This window comes from Nansenia antarctica, assembly GCF_963989245.1.
Source record: "Nansenia antarctica genome assembly, chromosome: 12".
Taxonomy (NCBI): Eukaryota; Metazoa; Chordata; class Actinopteri; order Argentiniformes; family Microstomatidae; genus Nansenia; species Nansenia antarctica.
The window spans coordinates 27,121,537-27,142,416 of record NC_137682.1 but is presented as its reverse complement, the minus strand read 5'-3'; the positions used below and the strand labels follow the sequence as shown (position 1 = coordinate 27,142,416).

The following is a 20,880-nucleotide window of genomic DNA, read 5'->3' as shown; positions in this document are numbered from 1 at the left end:
TGTGTTAAAAAAAGAATGTCTCCCCTGGATGAAACCTGTTTGATCAGTCGATGTCAAGTCTGGAGGCGGAGGCGGTTGTAAAGGACTTTGACTAAAACTTTTGTGTCCACATTGAGGAGTGAAAATGGTCTCCTACTTCTACAACGAAGCAGGTCTTTATCTTTCTTAAGCAACAGGGAGATAGAGGCTTGATATAATGTTTCTGGCAGCCGACCATTTAAAAATGATGTTCTGTAATTGGGGGCATATAAGATGAGAACATGTTTTACAGTAGGCAGCCAACATTTTTGAAACACTGAACTGATACAGCACACCCACATGAGCATAATGAAAGCCCTTATAACTATTTACTACGTACTTTCCAACCAGTACACACTGCTGTGCCTACTGCTACATGTAAACACACAGAACTCAACCTGCAAGAAGGCAAGAGAAAACTAATATTTACCAGAATGTTTCCAAGATCTTGTGAAATCAATGCCACAAAGAATTTAGGCTGTTTTGAGAGCAAAGGGAGGCCCTATCCAGTATTGATATAGTTATCCTAAAAATGTTCGGTGAGTGTGTATCTAGATATATAAGGCCTATTTGTTAGAATGATGTCTACCAGGGTGGATTTATCTGGATTCTTCAAGTTAGGCCGTGTTGGTGTTGAGATTAACTGTGATAGTTGTAAACCATTTCACAGGTGTTTAATTTGATCTGAGGTTAGAGACAACCAGTCTAGATTAAAATCATCTATTATTACTACTTGAGAATGTAAATAGAGGAATAGAATTGCAGATAAGTTATCAAAGGTACTATGATGAGCAGATGGTGGACGACACACTCTTATCACAGACAGCTTAGGGTTATTTCCAAAACACAAACGTAGGACTTTACATTCATCATTTGGTACAGTGGAGAACAGCAGAACAAACTCTCAGCTAACTAGCCCTGGATCTAAGGATCTACATCCACTCTCTCTCTCTCTCTGTCTCTCTGTCTCTCTGTCTCTCTCTCTGTCTCTCTCTCTCTCTCTCTCTCTCTCTCTCTCTCTCTCTCTCTCTCTCTCTCTCTGTCTCTCTCTCTCTCTCTGTCTCTCTCTCTCTCTCTCTCTCTCTCTCTCTCTCTCTCTCTCTCTCTCTCTCTCTCTCTCTCATACACCCCCCCCCCCCACCCTCCCGCCCCCACACACACAGGCCCTGTGATGTAATGGGGATGGCAGCTTGGATAGTTTTAGATTGTGGAATAATGGTGAAACACTGACTTCAGGTCATATTTTACTCTCAGGGTGTGTGTGTGTGTATGTGTGTGTGTGTGTGTGTGTGTGTGTGTGTGTGTGTGTGTGTGTGTGTGTGTGTGTGCGGGTGTGTGTGTGTGCGTGTGTGTGTGTGTGTGTGTGAGCGTGAGCGTGCGTGTCTCAGTAGCGAGGTTAATGTTATGAGATTGGTGAGGTTAGCTGTAATGTGATTTGAAGTCACAGTGAGACTCAGTGCTTGTGTGCAATTAACCACATTACTGCACAGAGGAGTGGATGCATTTTGCTCTCCCTCACATTCTCTTCCTCTCTTTCTTCCCCCTCTCCTCTTTCCCCATCTCCTCCACCCGGTGATGTGTTAGAGAGGTCCATTTCCCATTGAGAGACAGGGACCATATGACAGGTGGAGACAGCTGCAGCTTTCACCTACAGTAGGTGCTTTTGAGAATGTGAAAAAGAGAGCAAGTCCTCATCTCTCTGCATTCTGCTCTCCCCCTCTTTTCCCTCCATATCCCTCTCATCCCCTGTCACCCTTCATCCATCCATCAGTCTAATAGTTTATTCTCCCTGCTCTATTTGCCTTAATAGCCTTTAAATCATGGAGAATAACTAGACGAGACATGAGCCATTTTAAATGTTTTCAGTTGTCATCGTTCTCCTGTCTTATCTCATCTCTCTCTCTCTCACTCTCTCTCTGTCTCTCTCTCTCTCTCTCTCCCTGTCTCTCTCTCTCGCTCTATGTCTCTCTCTCTCTCTCTGTCTCTCTCTCTCTCTCTCTCTCTCTCTCTCTCTCTCTCTCTCTCTCTCTCTGTCTCTCTCTCTCTCTCTCTCACTCACTCACTCAGTCTCTCTCTCTCTGGAACTCTGCCCTGCTTCGCGTAGCCATGGTATAGCATTTTAGGAGTTGATGGACAGAAACTCAGAGTAGAGTGTGATCAGATTAGCGAGCTCTGTTAGTGGCAATGCTTCTTAAGTCATCTTCAACTCAAATAGGGAGAAGGTTATACAGACAGACAAACAGACAGACACACAGACAGACAGACAGACAGACACACACACACACACACACACACACACACACACACACACACCTGCCACAGTGGGACATTCAGCAAATTCACTCACAGCCCCATCGCAAAAAGCATTCAGTTTGATGATTTATGATCTCCAGTCTGGTAGTATGTGGATATAGTCTGCCGTCTGCACACCCACTTCACATACACACACAAACACACAAACAGACTTTGAGACTTTAAATGGAATATCTGAGGTCTAGTGGGGGAACTAGCACATCTATATTAATTCAAGTAAAAGATGGAGTGGGACTGAAGACATTCTGGGGATCCCTTATTTCACACTGCACTCAACTGTTGTAACAATCAGGAATCAAATACTCAGGACAAGCAAACGGATGGAGTGTTCAGAGACAGCAACATGATGACTAGATCTCAAGTCAGCCAAATTCCCAGTGCAACATCATATTGAATCCAGATTGTTTATTGGTTGTTAAAGCTATGTTGAGTTTGAGGATGTGATGTGACTAAGGCTTCGTTCACACGGCAGTGTTTTTTTATGCATGACCTTGTGAACACATGACCTTGTGAACACATGACCTTGTGAACAGCGCAAATCACATGAAATCTGACTCTTTAAAATCCGACCTGGGTCGCGTTCAGAGGTGGTATTATATCCGATACATATCTGATATTTAGCAACGCGCACACGTCTGAACTGTCAAGTCGCGTCTAATGCGACTTTTACGTCACTCTAGCAGGGTTGCCAGATGGGATTGACAATTTACAGCCTAACCAGTCTATAACCGCTAAATCCAGTAGCCCATTCGGCGGGAACCCGCCCCATATGGCAACCCTGCACTCTAGACGCAAGTATAGTAGCGAGTGCTCTACCAAAAGCCATAGCTAAGCATTTGGCTCTCTTTTTCCGCATCCTTCTTCTTTTGACCACTTGCTCATATCTTTGCCGGCTTCCGCTGCACAAAAACTTGAAAATGAAACCGGTTGTAAAGTTATCATGTTATCCATGGTTACTTCCGTAAACAGTGCGCTGCGCGTGACATCCTGAAGTCATTGTTATTGTCCTTCTGCACAAGCGGGTCTGTTCACGGCCGTGGAATGTTCACACGGGAGTCAATGTAGGTCAAATATAGGTCACATTTTAAAAGTAATGTGAACTGCCAAACCAAAAAATCGGATCTGTGTCAAAAATCTGAATTGAGCATCAAAACCTGCCGTGTGAACGAAGCCTAATTCTTGAACTTTTTACCTGTGGTTGCCCAGGTGGCTGAGCAGCTGATGACCATCGCATACGAGAGTGGAGTCAACCTGTTCGACACAGCGGAGGTCTACGCAGCTGGAAAGTGAGTCCAACTAACCCTTTTCTCTGCCACTTTTGAACATTTGGTCACCAGCCTGGGTGGTCCTGGAGGAACACAGTGTGTGAGGGCGTTTGCTCTAGCCCAGCCCTTACACACCTGATACAGATCATCAAAATACAAGATGACGCTGACGAGTATGGTTTCTGTTCAACAAGCTCCTCCTCAACTTGTATTTTGCTTAGTATTTCAGTTTTCATTTAATTTAATTTTGTACACTTTTGTTATGATGCATTTAATAATAATAATAATAATAGTAATAATAATACATTTTATTTATGAGGCCTTTCAAGGCTCTCAGGGACACCTTACAAGACAGTTTAAAACCACATATCAAAACATTAAAATAAAGCAAAATGAAATAAAAACAGCAAAATCAGATATAACAACAAACAAAATACACAAGATCAAACCAAGTAAGCCATTGTGAAAAGGTGTGTTTTAAGACAGGATTTGAAAGTGGTGAGAGTGTCAATATTGCGAATGTTGGGTGGCAGAGAGTTCCAGAGGCGGGGAGCAGAACGGCTGAAGGCTTTAGATCCCATAGTAGTCAGGCGGGCAGAAGGGATGACAAGTTGGTTGGCAGAGGAGGATCTGAGACTACGGGAGGGAGTGTGAGTAAGAAGGAGTTCAGAGAGGTATGAGGATGCTAGGTTATGGAGAGCCTTAAAGGTGAGAAGGAGAATCTTAAAGTGAATACGGAATTTGATGGGGAGCCAGTGAAGTTGTTGGAGGACTGGAGTGATATGGTGAATGGAGGGAGTTCTAGTGATGATGCGTGCAGCTGAGTTCTGGACCAGTTGAAGTTTATGGAGACATTTGTGTGGGAGACCAAAGAGGATGGCATTACAATAGTCTAAACGGGAAGTGACCAGGGCACAAAAATGGCGGTGCTGGAGGGTGTAAGTGATGGACGGAGACGATTAATGTTGTGTAGGTGGAAATATGCAGACCGAGTGACATTGTTGATGTGAGATTCGAAGGATAATGTGCTGTCCAGGATGACACCCAGGGCCCTATTATGCACTTCTTAACTTGCCGTCTTAAGTCTTAATTAAGACGCACCGCCAGGTTAAGACCTACCGCCACCCTTATTATGCGCTTCATACGCGCTACTGCTATTATGCAGGTGTCGCTAGGCGCCCACACATAAGACGTAAGACTCCCGTGCATATATTACTCATTGTGGGAGTGTTCATATGTTAATGAAGTGCACTAGGCGCCCCTGCTATTATGCGATCTGACTTTGCGCCTAGCGCTAAGAAGTGCTTTGAAAAGTTCTTAGGCGCTAGTCGGTCGGCGCGCATGCGCAAACCGCGGAGGCGCGCTCGTGTTTCAAAACGTGCATGAAGTCTAGCGCCTATGAACTGCATAATAGCATAGCGCTTATGACTTAACGCAGCCGGTTCTTAAAGGGAATGGCACCTGGCACGCTGATTGGGTTGATTGAGAAGACGCCCAAAACACACCCATGACTAATTTCTGGGCTTAGCGCCGGGTCTTAGGCGCCCACTACCGCACGCATAATAGCAAAGTGGCCTTGACCACGCCTCCACGTCTTAAGTTTAGATCTACCGCCTCGTGTTATTGCTTAAGACTTATGAAGTGCATAATAGGGCCCCCAGACTCTTAACCTGAGGGGAAGGGAAGACTGTGGAGTTGTCAATGGTAAGTGAGAAGCTGTGAGGTTTCGCCAAGGTGGATTTAGTGCCAACTCTGTTTTATCACTGTTTAGTTTTAGGAAGTTTGTTATGTTATGATGACCAAGCACTTTTGGACATAACAGCAACTCTCAACTCAACACTCTTCTCTCAACTGTTGTATTCTCCTGGCCAATGTCCAGTCACTGGACAATAAACTGGATAAACTCATGGGAGGCTTAATTTCCAATGGAACATTAAAGAAATGCAATGTCCTGGTTTTCACAGAGACTTTGCTTGACACTCAACACAACCATTCATCAGATGGATCGGACAAAGGACTCAGGGAAGAACAGAGGGGGAGGGGTATGTTTCATGATCAGCAACTCCTGGTGCTCTGGTGTGGAGATAATCTCAGCCTCTTGTTCACCCGACTGCTTCCCTGCCCCAACGGACCGACTGCTTCCCTGCCCCAACGGCTGCCACAAAGTTGGAAGCATACAATTCTCTAGAATCCCATTGGATGCTGTAGCATTAAGATTTCCCTTCACTGGAACTAAGGGGCATAGCCCAAACCATGAAAACAGCCCCAAACCATAATTGGTCCACATACTTTTGTCATAATAGTGTAGTTAGACTCATGCTCAAAACAATGAACAATGTGTGAATCTTATACAAAGCATATGAACTGACTTTGTGAGTGTCACAGGTGTACCGTACACACCTGAGATGTTGTCTTACGTTGTCTTCCAGGGCTGAGATCATTCTGGGAAACATCATCAAGAAAAAGTGTTGGAGGTACTTTTCACTTTTATAGTACCTGTGTGTGTGTGTGTGTGTGTGTGTGTGTGTGTGTGTGTGTGTATGTGTGTGTGTGTGTGTGTGTGTGTGTGTGTGTGTGTGTGTGTGTATGCCTGCTTCTTTAGAGTAATTGCATGCATGTGTGTGCTTCTCCAGGTTTGTCCTGGGGTCTCATTTATAAAAATGGACTTGAACGTTATCTTTAACTTGCACGTAAGCACATTTTTATAAATGGATGTAAGCATTATTTATAAAACGGGCTGCGCTTGTTTAAAATGGCATACGTCTGTCGTACGTACTTCCGTCTATAAATAACAAATATACTTAAAATTGAACGCAGGTGAATGAGCTTTGTATTCACGCCCTGTGATAGGGGCTCAATTATAACACTCTACTGTAGTAGACTATTTATAGGATAATCTTTAATGTGCAACACCTGGGGAATCACAATGAATCTCGCCTTTATCACGCCTCCATTTAGAATGATTACACCATACAATAGCCTAATAGTATATAAAGGAAGACTGAAATACAATCATAAACACCACCAAATCTTGAATTAAACTCATTTTCTTGGCTGATAACAACATCGTTAATTTTATTACGTGCCACTTTCACTTCGCATGAATTACAGTAGGCATATATATCATGCCTGTAATAACTCTGCATAACCAGTAGGTAATGTACGTACGTCAAGTCAAGACCTGACGTAGAGCTACGATTGACATGGTTTTCTATGTACGCCACGGGTAAGATCAAATTTGATCCAAAAGTACTTTCTGTAAATGAGGCCCCCTGGTCTCTGATTGTGATTTCTCGTGATTTCTAACAGAAGCGTGTTTACCCTCTATTGCTTAATTGTTCCATCATTATATAAGTTAAGCATTGAAAGCTGAAGCTAAATACTGTCATGTTCTAATTACATAGTACTAAGTACTGTCATGCCTGGCAGTACATGATTCATTGTGTGTGTGTGTGTGTGTGTGTGTGTGTGTGTGTGTGTGTGTGTGTGTGTGTGTGTGCGTGCGTGCGTGCGTGCGTGCGTGTGTGTGTGTGTGTGTGTGTGTGGACAAACAGATAATGGCTACAGATTGTACTGTGATAACATTTCCACTCTGATCTCTCGCTCTCAGGCGATCCAGTTTGGTCATCACTACAAAGCTGTATTGGGGAGGAAAGTAAGTGTGTTATCATGACTTTTCATAGACAGCTTCACTCCCCCATATTTGGGGGGAAGCCGGATCTATGTTTAATATAACAGATATAAAGAGCTTACCTTTATCAATAATGTTCATCGATGTCGCAAACGATTCATTAGATTCCATTCTAAACATCCATATCGTTTTTTTCCTTGCCCAGTAAATAGAGTCACGAGTGCGAGTCACAAGCCCTTGTTTACAGCCACGTCACATAGGAAAGCCAGGCATGCTTGGTTTCAACCCCCGAATTTCCATATCATTGGTCCTCGAAAGTAATTTTTTCCGCCTCTGCTCGATTCTATTGGCTCTGACGCTTCAAATGAGTGGTCAATCATGACATTTTGACCAATGGGTTCGGGAGAAAATTCACTGCGTAAACGGAGCTGGTGTGAAAACGAGGCGGGTGCGCTATAGGAGCGCACAGAAAACCGCGCAGGAGACCCCTGCTGGTTGCAAACAGAGTCTAAACAGTTGGATTTGGATGCAATTTATACCTATAGTGATGTGTCAATGAAATATGATCAATTTTACAGTCTTGATACATGAGAAAGTCAGATACACTGATGGTGCCAAAATGTCTCCAAATGGCACAATTTGGTTGTCCGCCTAAACATACCTGTACTAAAACAGGTACAAAGTTGCATTGGCTCACATTACTAGCATCTAATTTGGCACAAGTACTCATCAGACCCTGGAGTACTGATTCCTAGATGATTTGGGCTTATTCAGTCAGGTTTCCAAGCTGATATTCACTCTAAAAGCTGTTGTTTTTTTAGGCGGAGAGTGCATTTGAGATTTTTCACAATGTTCTAGCTCTATTTACTCTGACACAGTAACATATATTTTGATTCTTTCATTTGATACCAAGAACATTATGAAGGCCTTTGTGATTGTGGAGATATTCTATATTCACAGTGGGCATATCATTTCGAGCAGAAAACCTGAAAAATAGGACCGATAAGAACAGGTTAAGACATTTCCCAGCTCATACATATTCATCCTGTTATCCTTCTCGTTTTTGAGGTGGAATGCAGTTATACCCATACTTACATTAAACAAAGACAGGTAGAGACAGACACACATTCTTGCACTCATACATACACATAGAGTTTAAACTTTACAGTAATGGGTTCACTTTTTTCTTTGTTTACCCAACAGAGCAGAGACGGAGAGAGGACTTTCTAGGAAGCACATCATTGAAGGTAAGGCCATACCCACACGCGAGTACAAACGCGCGCACACACACACACACACACACGCACTCGCACACGCACACACACACACACACACACACACACACACACACACACACACACACACACACGACATTAAAGGAGAAATCAATGCAGAGAAGAGTCTCATATTAGCCCAGTGTGACCCAGTCAGAGTCATACTAGTGAAGAGGTGTGATAAATGTCCTTGCAAGGATGTCAAACATATCTTTAGGTTATTTACATAACCCCAGTTCTCTGAGTAGTATTCGTGAGTATCTCACTATGGGAACGCCCCTGCGTGACCTCATCAGAAGCTGAATTACACTGCGCCAGCCCATTGGCTGGCCCAGGCGACGCTTGTGTCAGGAGGGACGGGACCCTCCGCCTATATAAGGCTTACACACGCCGTCTGTCGTCATTCAAAACAAGCAACCTCTTCCTCACTTCTAAAGCAAGGAGGGTGGTCCGGTGAGATACTCACGAATACTACTCAAAGAACCGGGGTTATGTAAATAACCTAAAGTTCTCTTTCATAGTATTCGTTTCGTATCTCACTATGGGAATATACTTATTGCCAGACCTGCCTGCAAAACGACAACTGTCCCAGAATGGACCCTCACACTCTAGGAACTACGTCCTAAGAGGAACCCAAACTGAGGACTGAGTGTGATAGAGTTGGAGCCGTAACATCCAACCTATAAAATCTAGTGAACGTGTGGGGCGAAGCCCAGCACGCCGCCGCACACACCTCCTGAATAGACACCCCTTTAAAGAGTGCCCAGGAGGTCGCCAAACCTCTAGTAGAGTGCGCACGTAAGCCCGCGGGGGGCTGTAGACCCTTACTAGAGTAAGCCAAGGCAATCGCCGCCACTACCCAATGGGAAAGGCGCTGTTTTGACACTGGCTTTCCCGTGTGTGGATTCGCCCAGGATACAAACAACTGGTCATCTTTCCTGCAACCCTGAGTCCTGTCTATGTAAACACGCAGCGCGCGGACAGGACATAAAGTATACAACCGCCTGTGCTCTTCCGAGGCGAAAGGCGGGGGATAGAAGGCAGCCAAGCCAACTCTATAGGGGTGCAAGAGCCTATAACCTTCGGAATAAAGGCTGGGTTAAGCATCAGACTGACCCTAGAGTCCCCTGGGGAGAACTTTGTACACTCTCGGTGCACCGAGAGCGCATGGACTTCACCTATGCGCTTAGCTGAAGCCAAAGCAAGCAATAGGACCGTCTTTAGCGTTAACACTTTCACCTCCACCTGTTCCAGCGGTTCGAACGGTGGGCAGGAGAGAGCATCTAGTACCATAGGGAGGTCCCATGAAGGAGCTAACGGCCTAGATGCAGGCAATTTCCTTCCTTTCCTTCCTTGGCACACCAACGGGTGCTGGCTTATTGACTTTCCACCCAGGCCAATATGACAAGCCGAAATAGCTGCCAAATAGACCTTAACGGTTGAGAAAGCCTTAACCTTCTCAATCAGGTCCTGTAGAAATGACAGAATAACTGTCACAGAACACTGAAAAGGGACAGCGTGTGACTCTGAGCACCAAGTCTCGAACACACGCCACTTATGCCCATACAACTTTCTAGTTGATGAGGCTCTGGCGCACTGAATAGTGTCGATCACCCCTTGGGGAAGACCCACTAGTGCAGGGTTGATCCCTTCACGGGCCAGGCCCACAGAGACAATCTCTCTGGGTGGGGATGGAATATCTCCCCCCGCGCCTGGGTCAGCAGGTCCCTGCGCAGCGGTAGTTGCCACGGCGGACCGGATAGGAGTTGAAAAATCTCCGCCAACCAGTGCTTTCCCGGCCAACGCGGGGCTATCAGCACCATGGACAGATCTCCTTCCCTCACTCTGGCCAGAGTCGGGGGAATGAGTGCCACCGGTGGGAACGCATACAGGAGGGTCCTCGGCCACTCGTGCGCTAATGCGTCCACTCCCAGCGGGGCTCCCCGATCGCGCAGAGAGGAGAACAGAGGACACTGGGCGTTCTCTGCCGTAGCATAAACGTCCACGGTCGCTTGACCGAATCGTGACCAAATCTGTTTCACTACTTCGGGGTGAAGTCTCCAGTCTGCGTACAGTGGGTTGCCCCTGGACAACAAATCTGCTCCGTAGTTCAGAATGCCCGGTACATGGGTTGCTCTCAGCGACCGCATGTGTACACTGCTCCACACTATCAGTCTGTGTGCCATAGTGTGTAACTGGTCGGACCTCAGTCCTCCCTGTCTGTTTACATAGGCAACGACCGTGGAGTTGTCTGTCCTCACCAAAACATGATGTCCTCTCAACCACGGGAGGAAATGTTTCAGAGCCAAGTGAACAGCTAGCAGTTCCAGGCCGTTTATATGGGTAGAACGTAAGTGCGGGTCCCAACCCCCGTTTATCGTTCTCCCTTCGAAAGTGGCACCCCAGCCTCTCACAGAGGCGTCCGCGGTGATCACTTTTCTGTTCAGGCCAGGTCCCATAGAAACACCCTGTGTTATGAAACCTGGGTCCTTCCACTGGTGCAGAGCCAGTGCGCAATCCCTGGAGACCCTCACACGACGGTGACCGTCGCGATGGGGGTCCAGGCCCAGAGAGGCCACCCAGCGCTGGATGCCTCTCATGTACAGGCGCCCCAGGGGTATGGCCACCACAGCGGAGGCCATCAAGCCTAACAACCTCTGGCATTGCTTGAGGGTAACTAGGTTGCCTCTGCGAAACAGCGCTAGAGTCCACTCTTTCTGGAGACAAAAACGCCTTGGCTCGGATAGAGTCCAGTGCGAGCCCTATAAACGCGATGCGTTGAGAGGGTGTGTCACCATGCTCTTTTCCATGTTTATTCGGAACCCCAGACTTGTTAGGTGTTTCGAAATGACCGCTGTGTGACGCGCCGCCTCCTCGCGGGAGGTGGCTGCCACTAACCAGTCGTCGATATATGTGGCCACTCTGATACCCCTCTGTCTGAGTGGGGCCACTGCTGCCTTGGTGCATTTTACAAACACCCTTGGGCTTAGTGACAGGCCGAAGGGAAGGACCACATATTCGTACGCTATCCCTTGGAAAGCGAATCTCAGATATTTCCTGTGTGGAGGATATATCGGAATGTGGAAATAAGCGTCCTTCAGGTCGATTGATGTGAACCAATCCCCTGCTCGTACGAAACTTAGCAGGGAAGAGTGTGTCAACATCCTGAATTTGTATTTTCTGAGATGCTGATTCAAGACGCGGAGGTCTAGAATAGCCCTCATGCCCCCCCCTTTCTTTGGGACCAGAAAATACTTAGAGTAGAAACCTCTGTGGGTCTCCTCGAGAGGTACAACTGTTATAGCTCCTTTCTCCCTTAGAATGGAGATTTCCTCCAGGAGAATATTGGCTCGTTCGCCCTGAGCTTGAGAGTACAGTATTTATCTGAAAGGGGGTGGAGTGACACAGAATTGGAGCCTGTAGCCCCTTCGTAGTGTCCTCAACACTCAGTCTGACTGTGTGCAGTCTGCCCATTCCCGCTGATGCGTGGAAAGCGGGCTGACTGGCCACATCGTCACATGCAAGTTGTTGGCGCCCCCTTTTTTTGCTACCCCGAGTTAGAGTATGTATTCCTACTCTTCAACAGAAGTATTTCTACTCCTGTGAACGTCAACGTATGCAGTTTAGCAGCAAAGCGCCCGTCGGCACGAGTTGGTCGCTCGTATCTGTGGACTGTTTAGCTTTAGCCACCCGCACAGTTGTCGTCAGCTCCAGTGAGAAGCGAGAAGAGGTTTTTGAATGAAGACAGACGCCGTGTGTAAGCCTTAGACACAAGCGTCGCCTGGGCCAGCCAATGGGCTGGCGCAGTGTAATTCAGCTTCTGATGAGGTCACGCAGGGGCGTTCCCATAGTGAGATACGAAACGAATACTATGAAAGAGAACTCAGCAACTTCTTGTACAGCAGCGGTGACCTGTTCTGCTCGCTAGTTACCAAGTCGGGTTTGCTCGCTCCCTTCCCCCTCTACCCTCCTCCCCTCCACTCCCCTCCTCCCTCTCAGGTCTGAAGGGCTGTCTTCAGAGGATGCAGTTGGAATATGTGGACGTGGTCTTCGCCAACCGCCCTGACTCCAACACACCCATGGAGGGTGAGCCAGCCTATCTGCATTTAGCATGGGGGACGGAGTGACCAGTCGGATATATATCTGGAGTGTAAATGGGTTGACTAGAATCAAAGATATTACTTTAGCCTCTGCCTCATTGGTTGGATATGACAATGTCAGGTGGTTGGGAGGATGGGAGGGTTATGTTATGCTCGGTATTGAATAATGAAGAAGAAACATCAATGGAAAAGGCATATTTTCGCTTCACGTGTTTGGCAACCAAGGGCCAGAATGAGGTGGCAGATGGATACTGAAGGAGATTGGTGGTAGTGACTGAAGTCAGGATCAGGATATGCTGTCACCTTAAGCCCAATTTATGCTTCTGCGTCGAATTTACGCGCGGCTACGCCATAGCCTACGCCTGGGTTTCCGTTAACCGGTAATTACTGGTCTTTGTCCGGTAACATTTGTTGAAGTCCGACAAATTTAAACCTCTTCGGTCATAATGTCCGGTGAAAATAATTCCCTCTAAGCACAATTTGAAAACAATTCGCTAAAGTTCACATTCTGATTCCTTCTATATTAAAAAAGACGAATATATAGGCTATATATTTCTTTTATTATGATATGATTTGACGCCGGCATGATGATGACTCCTAATGTGCAGGCTAGCCTATGCGAAACAGCGGCGGCAGGGTTGCCAGATGGGATTGACAATACAGCCTAACCAGTCTATTACCGCTAAACCCAGTAGCCCATTCGGCGATAACCCGGCCCATCTGGCAACCCTGCGCAGCGGGCCACCATACTAATAACTTTTATTTGTATAGGCTAGCGCTTTTAACCTGCAAACGTTGCAGCTCAAAGTGCACCATAGCGAGCGAGAGGTAAACATGGCAAGACAAAGTAAGCTTAACAATGACTTCATGAAACCAAGCTACAATGAGTCTGAGGAGAAGTCTGACTCTGAAGAGATGGAGGTAGTGGCTCCTCCAGCCAGAAAGTCTCGAGGGTTCCGAGTTGAATGGAAAGAACATTTCCCCTGGCTGCGTTTAGATGGGGAAGGAAAAATGTTCTGCTCACCGTGCAAAAAATCGGGGAGGAATAACGGACTCATGGGAGGAGCAACGAATATGACAATGTCTCACTGATCACAGGCGGTGCAGTGATCACATATCGGTGGTCAGTTTGAGGCAACAGCAAACCGCTATGAAAGGCCACTGTGAGCAGGCTAATGAAACGGCTAACAATAAGCTGCACTCTCAGCTACAAGTTGCATTTCACATGGCAAAAAATGGCATCGCATGTCATCAGTATGTGGGACTGACTGAGCTACTGAAAGCAGTTAAGGCTCCAGATTGTGTCTTGAGTGAGGGCATTTACCGCCACAGCGACTCCGTTGACAGTGTGGCGCGCGTTCAGCGCTGGACATGGCATAGCGCGCATGCGAATCATGAAAGCCTATATTATATTTATTATATAGCTCGCATCTAATCGTATCGGATGAGAAATAGACATTAAACGGCATATACTGTATAGGCTACACAACTAATCACCGCGACAAACAGCTATATTATATTTGAATATGATGACCGTTTGTCCGGTAAATTGAAATCTTCCCGGACACGTTGACCGGCACACATTTTTTCTAACGGAAACCCTGGCCTACGCGAGGGCTCTCCAAGTTTATAGTTCTGCGTTGGTCCGCGGACCGCGTCGCGTTGGTCGGTGTACTCATAGCGGCATAATAGCGATCAAAAAACATATTTTTGTTATGCTTGTTGTAAAGAAAATGTCTATAATGCATTGAAATGACAGTAAACTAAGATAATAAGATGGTTATCATCATTTTTCAAATCTTTATTAATAAGTAATTACAGAAAAAGTAAATGACATTTCTGCCATGACTTCCGCATTTACGAGAGAGTCGGAATGTGACGCTACCAAGCTGACCAATCACAGTTGTTATAGATAACTTTACATTAAATATGTCTATCATAAATATAATTTATTTCTAAATAAACAGGATTGTACATCTCGTAAATGTGAATCGCGCTTCTTATAGGAAGGCTGTGCCTCCATAGGGCGCTCCGTTGGAACGGTGTACTCAAAGCGGCATAATAGCGATTTTGTTGTTGTTATGCTTGTTGTAAATAAAAGTTCTATGATGCATTGAAATGTCATTAAACATGATAATACGATGGTTATCATAATTTTTCAAATCTTAATTAATAAGTAATTACAGAAAAAGTAAATGACATTTCTGTCATGGCTTCCGCATTTTGGCCGACGAGAGAGTCGGAATCATATCGGAATCATGTGCTACCAAGCGGACCAATCACTGTGCTTACGGTTGCGTAGAAACTGCAGCGTAGTTACATTTTTGGAGAGGTGCGCGTCAATCTACGCCGTAGCCTACGCAAGGCTACGCGGGCCTACGCAAGCTACGCCTTAGCCTACGCCGTCGATTTTACGCAGAAGCATAAACTGGGCTTAAGTCCTCCTTTATTGAACACTGTCTCTCACGTATAACAACATAGCACTTGCACACACATGTATGCTCACACAGCAAAAAAGAGAATGAGAGAGAGAGAGATCAGAAGTCTCTCTTTGTGTACTGAGAGTTTAGATGTGAATCCTTCAGGTCTTGAAGCCTGACAGAGTTTGCGTTTCATAAGGTTGCACTAAGTTGCATTCTGACCTGAGCCTCACTCTGTGAAACACATTTCTGACAAGGAACAGGAGACACAATCTCACATCACTCCTTCCCTCTTGATTTTTTTTTTCTCTCCCTGACATTTCTCTCTTTCTATTCATAAACCCTCTTTCTCTTTTAACAAGTCTTTTACTTCTCTCTCTTCACCTCTTTCTCTTTTTTTTATTTGGCCTAAGACTACTTCGCTCTCCTCTCCCAGTTTATTGTTCTTCCTGTCCAACTCCTTCCCTCATCTCCCTGAAATGGGCCATTTCTCTGTCCTCCCCCTTGTTTTGTTTTCTCTGTAGCACCATGGTGTGATAGAACATTCTGCTAGGGCTCTTAGCTCGGTTCCTCACTCCCTACGTCCTGTCAGTGGAGCACAGTGAAAGAGAAAAAGACAGGGGGGGGTAGGAGACAGAAAGAGAAAGAAAGAGAGAGAGAGAGTTATTTAGTTGTCTGTATGTTCTGTTCCCTGCTAGGCAGGTTGGTATTTACTATGGTTTTTATGTCTCATAGGAACCGTGGGATGTTTGTTAATTACTGCTTACGAGATGTTATGCACCATAGCTCTGTGTAGAGCAAAGACAAAGGGAGAACTACACTTTGTCTTCACTGACTTATTCCTACAATAGAACAGTTTAAAAATAATGTAGTGTCCCGATAGACTTGTGTCCTGATGAGTATCATCTCTGGTGGGCTGAGCAGGGGTGGGAGTACAATGATAGAGATATACAAATGTCACTCATCCCAGTGTAGCAAAGCCTAGCATTTGAGCTAACCTCTTCAGTAATAACGCAGTTCGATGATGGTAATTTGAGTGTTTTAGCTTGTTAGCTTGTACTGGTCATTAAGTGAGTCATTACTGATCTGTGAAGTGCTGTGAGCAGGTGAGAGAAATGCTCAGAGGAAGCTTCCGGTAGCCTGCAGGGAGAAATTTTGTTTTTTTGTAGGATTTGTTAAGTGGGACTGTGGAATGAGACACAGAATCAGTTGTTCTGTGAGTCTGTCGTGATTTGAGATCATGTTTCTCTTTATTTCTCTTTCCCTGTCCATGTATTCTCTCTAACGCTCTGCACGGCATCCATTACACCCACATATTACTTTGTCTTCCTTTTCATTGTATTCATTTTTGTATTCATTTTTTCTCTTTAGCCTTCTGTATAAACCTGTGTCTCTATTCCTATCATTCCCGTTTCCTTCTCCCAGCCACATGGACTACACTTGGAATGGCTGGGGTTGACTGGGGTTGACTGGGGTTGACTGATGAACTAATTGCTGAATAATTTGATTGATAAACTGAGCCTTATGTCCTCAGAGATTGTGAGAGCCATGACGTACGTGATCAACCAGGGGATGTCAATGTACTGGGGAACCTCGCGATGGACCGCCATGGAGATCATGGTGAGTGGGAGACCAGGATAGCCAGCTTACTCTTACAACCCTCAAAACACCTTTATTAAAACTCACAAACAACAGTACAGAAAATCAAATACTATAAACATAAAAATATAAATGTTTTCCTGACTACATAGTATACAGGTTTTTTTACTTTTGCCTGCTCGCGGCTCTGTCAGTATTGATTGATTGATTGACTGATTGACTGAACATTTTCATTGTGTGAAGCGCATTGAGTTGCATCTTGTAAGAAATGCGCTATACAAATACAATTTGATTTGATTTGATTTTAAACAAATATAGCGTTTATTTAACTCTTAAGCATAACCATCAAACAACCCATAGGCAAACAGGTAGAGATAGAGAAAGAGAGGAGGGGAGAGAGAGAGAGAGAGAGAGAGAGAGAGAGAGAGAGAGAGAGAGAGAGAGAGAGAGAGAGACTAGAATTATGGAGATTTTGGTTTGCTAAAGTGTCTCTGTTTTTCATTGTCAACATCTCCTTGTCTTCCTGTTTAGATTATCTCCCTGTAATGGTGCAACCCCTCCCTCCTCACCACACTAGTGTGTGTGTGTTATGTGTGTTATCAGGGTGCATTTGAAGAGCTGGTTTTGTAGCACATCAGCTCAGATGAAAGCACTGTAATTTAGATAGCATCAATAATGTAAGGGTATAAACAGTGTATCGTTGCGTGACAGGGGGAACAGTACACACACACACACACACACACACACACACTCACACACACACACACACACACACACACACACACACACACACACACACACATCTCAGGCTGCATGGCAGGAGAACACAACGGAAGAGAGACGCTGAAACAAGCCCTGTAATCTTTTCACTCTCTCTTCTCAGCAGGAAGCTGCAGGCAACAAGAGGCTGCTTATGCTAATGTTTAACAGAGAGAAATGAGAGCTGTGCATGTATTCCCTATGACACTTCATTCGTGGAAAGAAGTACGTAAATATAGATAGGCAAGGTACATGGGGTAATAGATAGGAGTTGTGTATGTATGGAATATTGATTTTGGATTACACTCATTTTGATTATTCCTTTCCCTCCTATTCCCTCTCTCCCTGTGTCTCTACACCCTTTCCTCTCTCCCTGTGTCTCTACACCCTTTCCTCTCTCCCTGTGTCTCTACACCCTTTCCTCTCTCCCTGTGTCTCTACACCCTTTCCTCTCTCCCTGTGTCTCTACACCCTTTCCTCTCTCCCTGTGTCTCTACACCCTTTCCTCTCTCCCTGTGTTTCTACACCCTTTCCTCTCTCCCTGTGTCTCTACACCCTTTCCTCTCTCCCTGTGTCTCTACACCCTTTCCTCTCTCTCTGTGTCTCTACACCCTTTCCTCTCTCCCTGTGTCTCTACACCCTTTCCTCTCTCCCTGTGTCTCTACACCCTTTCCTCTCTCTCTCCCTGTGTCTCTACACCCTTTCCTCTCTCCCTGTGTCTCTACACCCTTTCCTCTCTCCCTGTGTCTCTACACCCTGTCCTCTCTCCCTGTGTCTCTACACCCTTTCCTCTCTCCCTGTGTCTCTACACCCTTTCCTCTCTCCCTGTGTCTCTACACCCTTTCCTCTCTCCCTGTGTCTCTACACCCTTTCCTCTCTCCCTGTGTCTCTACACCCTTTCCTCTCTCTCTGTGTCTCTACACCCTTTCCCCTCTCTCTGTGTCTCTACACCCTTTCCTCTCTCCCTGTGTCTCTACACCCTTTCCTCTCTCCCTGTGTCTCTACACCCTTTCCTCTCTCCCTGTGTCTCTACACCCTTTCCTCTCTCCCTGTGTCTCTACACCCTTTCCCCTCTCCCTGTGTCTCTACACCCTTTCCTCTCTCCCTGTGTCTCTACACCCTTTCCTCTATCCCTGTGTCTCTACACCCTTTCCTCTCTCCCTGTGTCTCTACACCCTTTCCTCTCTCCCTGTGTCTCTACACCCTTTCCTCTCTCCCTGTGTCTCTACACTCTTTCCTCTCTCCCTGTGTCTCTACACCCTTTCCTCTCTCCCTGTGTCTCTACACCCTTTCCTCTCTCCCTGTGTCTCTACACCCTTTCCTCTCTCCCTGTGTCTCTACACCCTTTCCTCTCTCCCTGTGTCTCTACACCCTTTCCTCTCTCTCTCTCTGTGTCTCTACACCCTTTCCTCTCTCCCTGTGTCTCTACACCCTTTCCTCTCTCCCTGTGTCTCTACACCCTTTCCTCTCTCCCTGTGTCTCTACACCCTTTCCTCTCTCTCTCCCTGTGTCTCTACACCCTTTCCTCTCTCCCTGTGTCTCTACACCCTTTCCTCTCTCCCTGTGTCTCTACACCCTTTCCTCTCTCCCTGTGTCTCTACACCCTTTCCTCTCTCCCTGTGTCTCTACACCCTTTCCTCTCTCCCTGTGTCTCTACACCCTTTCCTCTCTCCCTGTGTCTCTACACCCTTTCCTCTCTCCCTGTGTCTCTACACCCTTTCCTCTCTCCCTGTGTCTCTACACCCTTTCCTCTCTCCCTGTGTCTCTACACCCTTTCCTCTCTCTCTCCCTGTGTCTCTACACCCTTTCCTCTCTCCCTGTGTCTCTACACCCTTTCCTCTCTCCCTGTGTCTCTACACCCTTTCCTCTCTCCCTGTGTCTCTACACCCTTTCCTCTCTCTCTCCCTGTGTCTCTACACCCTTTCCTCTCTCCCTGTGTCTCTACACCCTTTCCTCTCTCCCTGTGTCTCTACACCCTTTCCTCTCTCCCTGTGTCTCTACACCCTTTCCTCTCTCTCTGTGTCTCTACACCCTTTCCTCTCTCCCTGTGTCTCTACACCCTTTCCTCTCTCCCTGTGTCTCTACACCCTTTCCTCTCTCTCTGTGTCTCTACACCCTTTCCTCTCTCTCTCCCTGTGTCTCTACACCCTTTCCTCTCTCTCTCCCTGTGTCTCTACACCCTTTCCTCTCTCTCTCCCTGTGTCTCTACACCCTTTCCTCTCTCTCTCCCTGTGTCTCTACACCCTTTCCTCTCTCCCTGTGTCTCTACACCCTTTCCTCTCTCCCTGTGTCTCTACACCCTTTCCTCTCTCTCTCCCTGTGTCTCTACACCCTTTCCTCTCTCTCTCCCTGTGTCTCTACACCCTTTCCTCTCTCTCTCCCTGTGTCTCTACACCCTTTCCTCTCTCTCTCCCTGTGTCTCTACACCCTTTCCTCTCTCCATCTCTCTCCTCCTCTCTCCATCTACCGCCTTGTACCTGCATCTCCCTGTCTCTGTGTAGGAGGCGTACTCTGTGGCCAGGCAGTTCAACCTGGTTCCACCGGTGTGTGAGCAGGCTGAGTATCATCTCTTTCAGAGAGAGAAGGTGGAAGTGCAGCTGCCAGAACTCTACCACAAAATAGGCAGGTGCCCCCCCCCCCCCGCCACCCCCCACCACCCCCACTCTCTCATGTCTGCTGTGTTTAAATCTAGGGACTTCATTGTCAACTGATTGACAATGTCATCCATTTTATACTAACATCAGTCACTCCCTCTCTCTATTCACACATCTCTCTCTCTCATATTACATATTTGACATCACCTCACCTGTCTAATTTCACTATTAACTCTCCCTCCTGGTCTCCATGGTGACAGGTGTGGGGGCAATGACGTGGTCTCCGCTGGCATGTGGCATCATCACTGGGAAATACGAGAATGGCATCCCAGAATCCTCCAGGGCCTCCATGAAGGTAAAGTCCACCTCAGGATGATGAGCCACACCATGGGTCCTCACACGCCATGGGTCCTCACACACCATGGGTCCTCACAGAGACAATCACCTGTCCTGGAGTAACACTCCCTCCCTTGGTCCTCTCTCTCTCTCTCTCTCTCTCTCTCTCTCTCTCTCTCTCTCTCTCTCTCTCTCTCTACCCCCCTGTTTGCAGTCCTACCAGTGGCTAAAGGAGAAGATAGTGAGTGAGGATGGCAGGAAGCAGCAGGCTAAGTTAAAGGAGCTGATGCATATTGCTGAGAAGCTGGGCTGCACTCTTCCTCAACTGGCTGTGGGTAAGACACACACACTCACAAACATAGGCAAACGCACACACACACACACACACACACACACACATACACACACACACACACACACACACACACACACACACACTCACAAACATCGGCACACACACACACACACACACACAAACACTCACACACACACACACACACACACACACACACAAACATAGGCACACACACACACACACACACACACACACACACACACACACACAACAAGC

At 46.4% G+C, this 20,880-nt stretch overlaps 1 protein-coding gene across 3 annotated transcripts in view; it reads left to right on the top strand.

Moving 5' to 3' along the window:
• kcnab1a (potassium voltage-gated channel subfamily A regulatory beta subunit 1a) overlaps positions 1 to 20,880 on the top strand; it is a gene marked incomplete at both ends in the record, with an annotated part of 86,589 nt that overhangs the window by 63,812 nt on the left and 1,897 nt on the right. For 2 of the 3 annotated variants that reach the window (XM_080542695.1, XM_080542696.1), the window contains 9 exons: positions 3,538 to 3,617; positions 6,026 to 6,070; positions 7,207 to 7,251; positions 8,431 to 8,474; positions 12,501 to 12,587; positions 16,556 to 16,641; positions 19,881 to 20,001; positions 20,234 to 20,328; positions 20,524 to 20,644. In XM_080542695.1, the coding sequence (XP_080398821.1) occupies positions 3,538 to 3,617; positions 6,026 to 6,070; positions 7,207 to 7,251; positions 8,431 to 8,474; positions 12,501 to 12,587; positions 16,556 to 16,641; positions 19,881 to 20,001; positions 20,234 to 20,328; positions 20,524 to 20,644 (724 nt within the window). The remainder of the gene's footprint in view (positions 1 to 3,537; positions 3,618 to 6,025; positions 6,071 to 7,206; positions 7,252 to 8,430; positions 8,475 to 12,500; positions 12,588 to 16,555; positions 16,642 to 19,880; positions 20,002 to 20,233; positions 20,329 to 20,523; positions 20,645 to 20,880) is intronic. The other variant, XM_080542697.1, reaches the window with a different exon arrangement.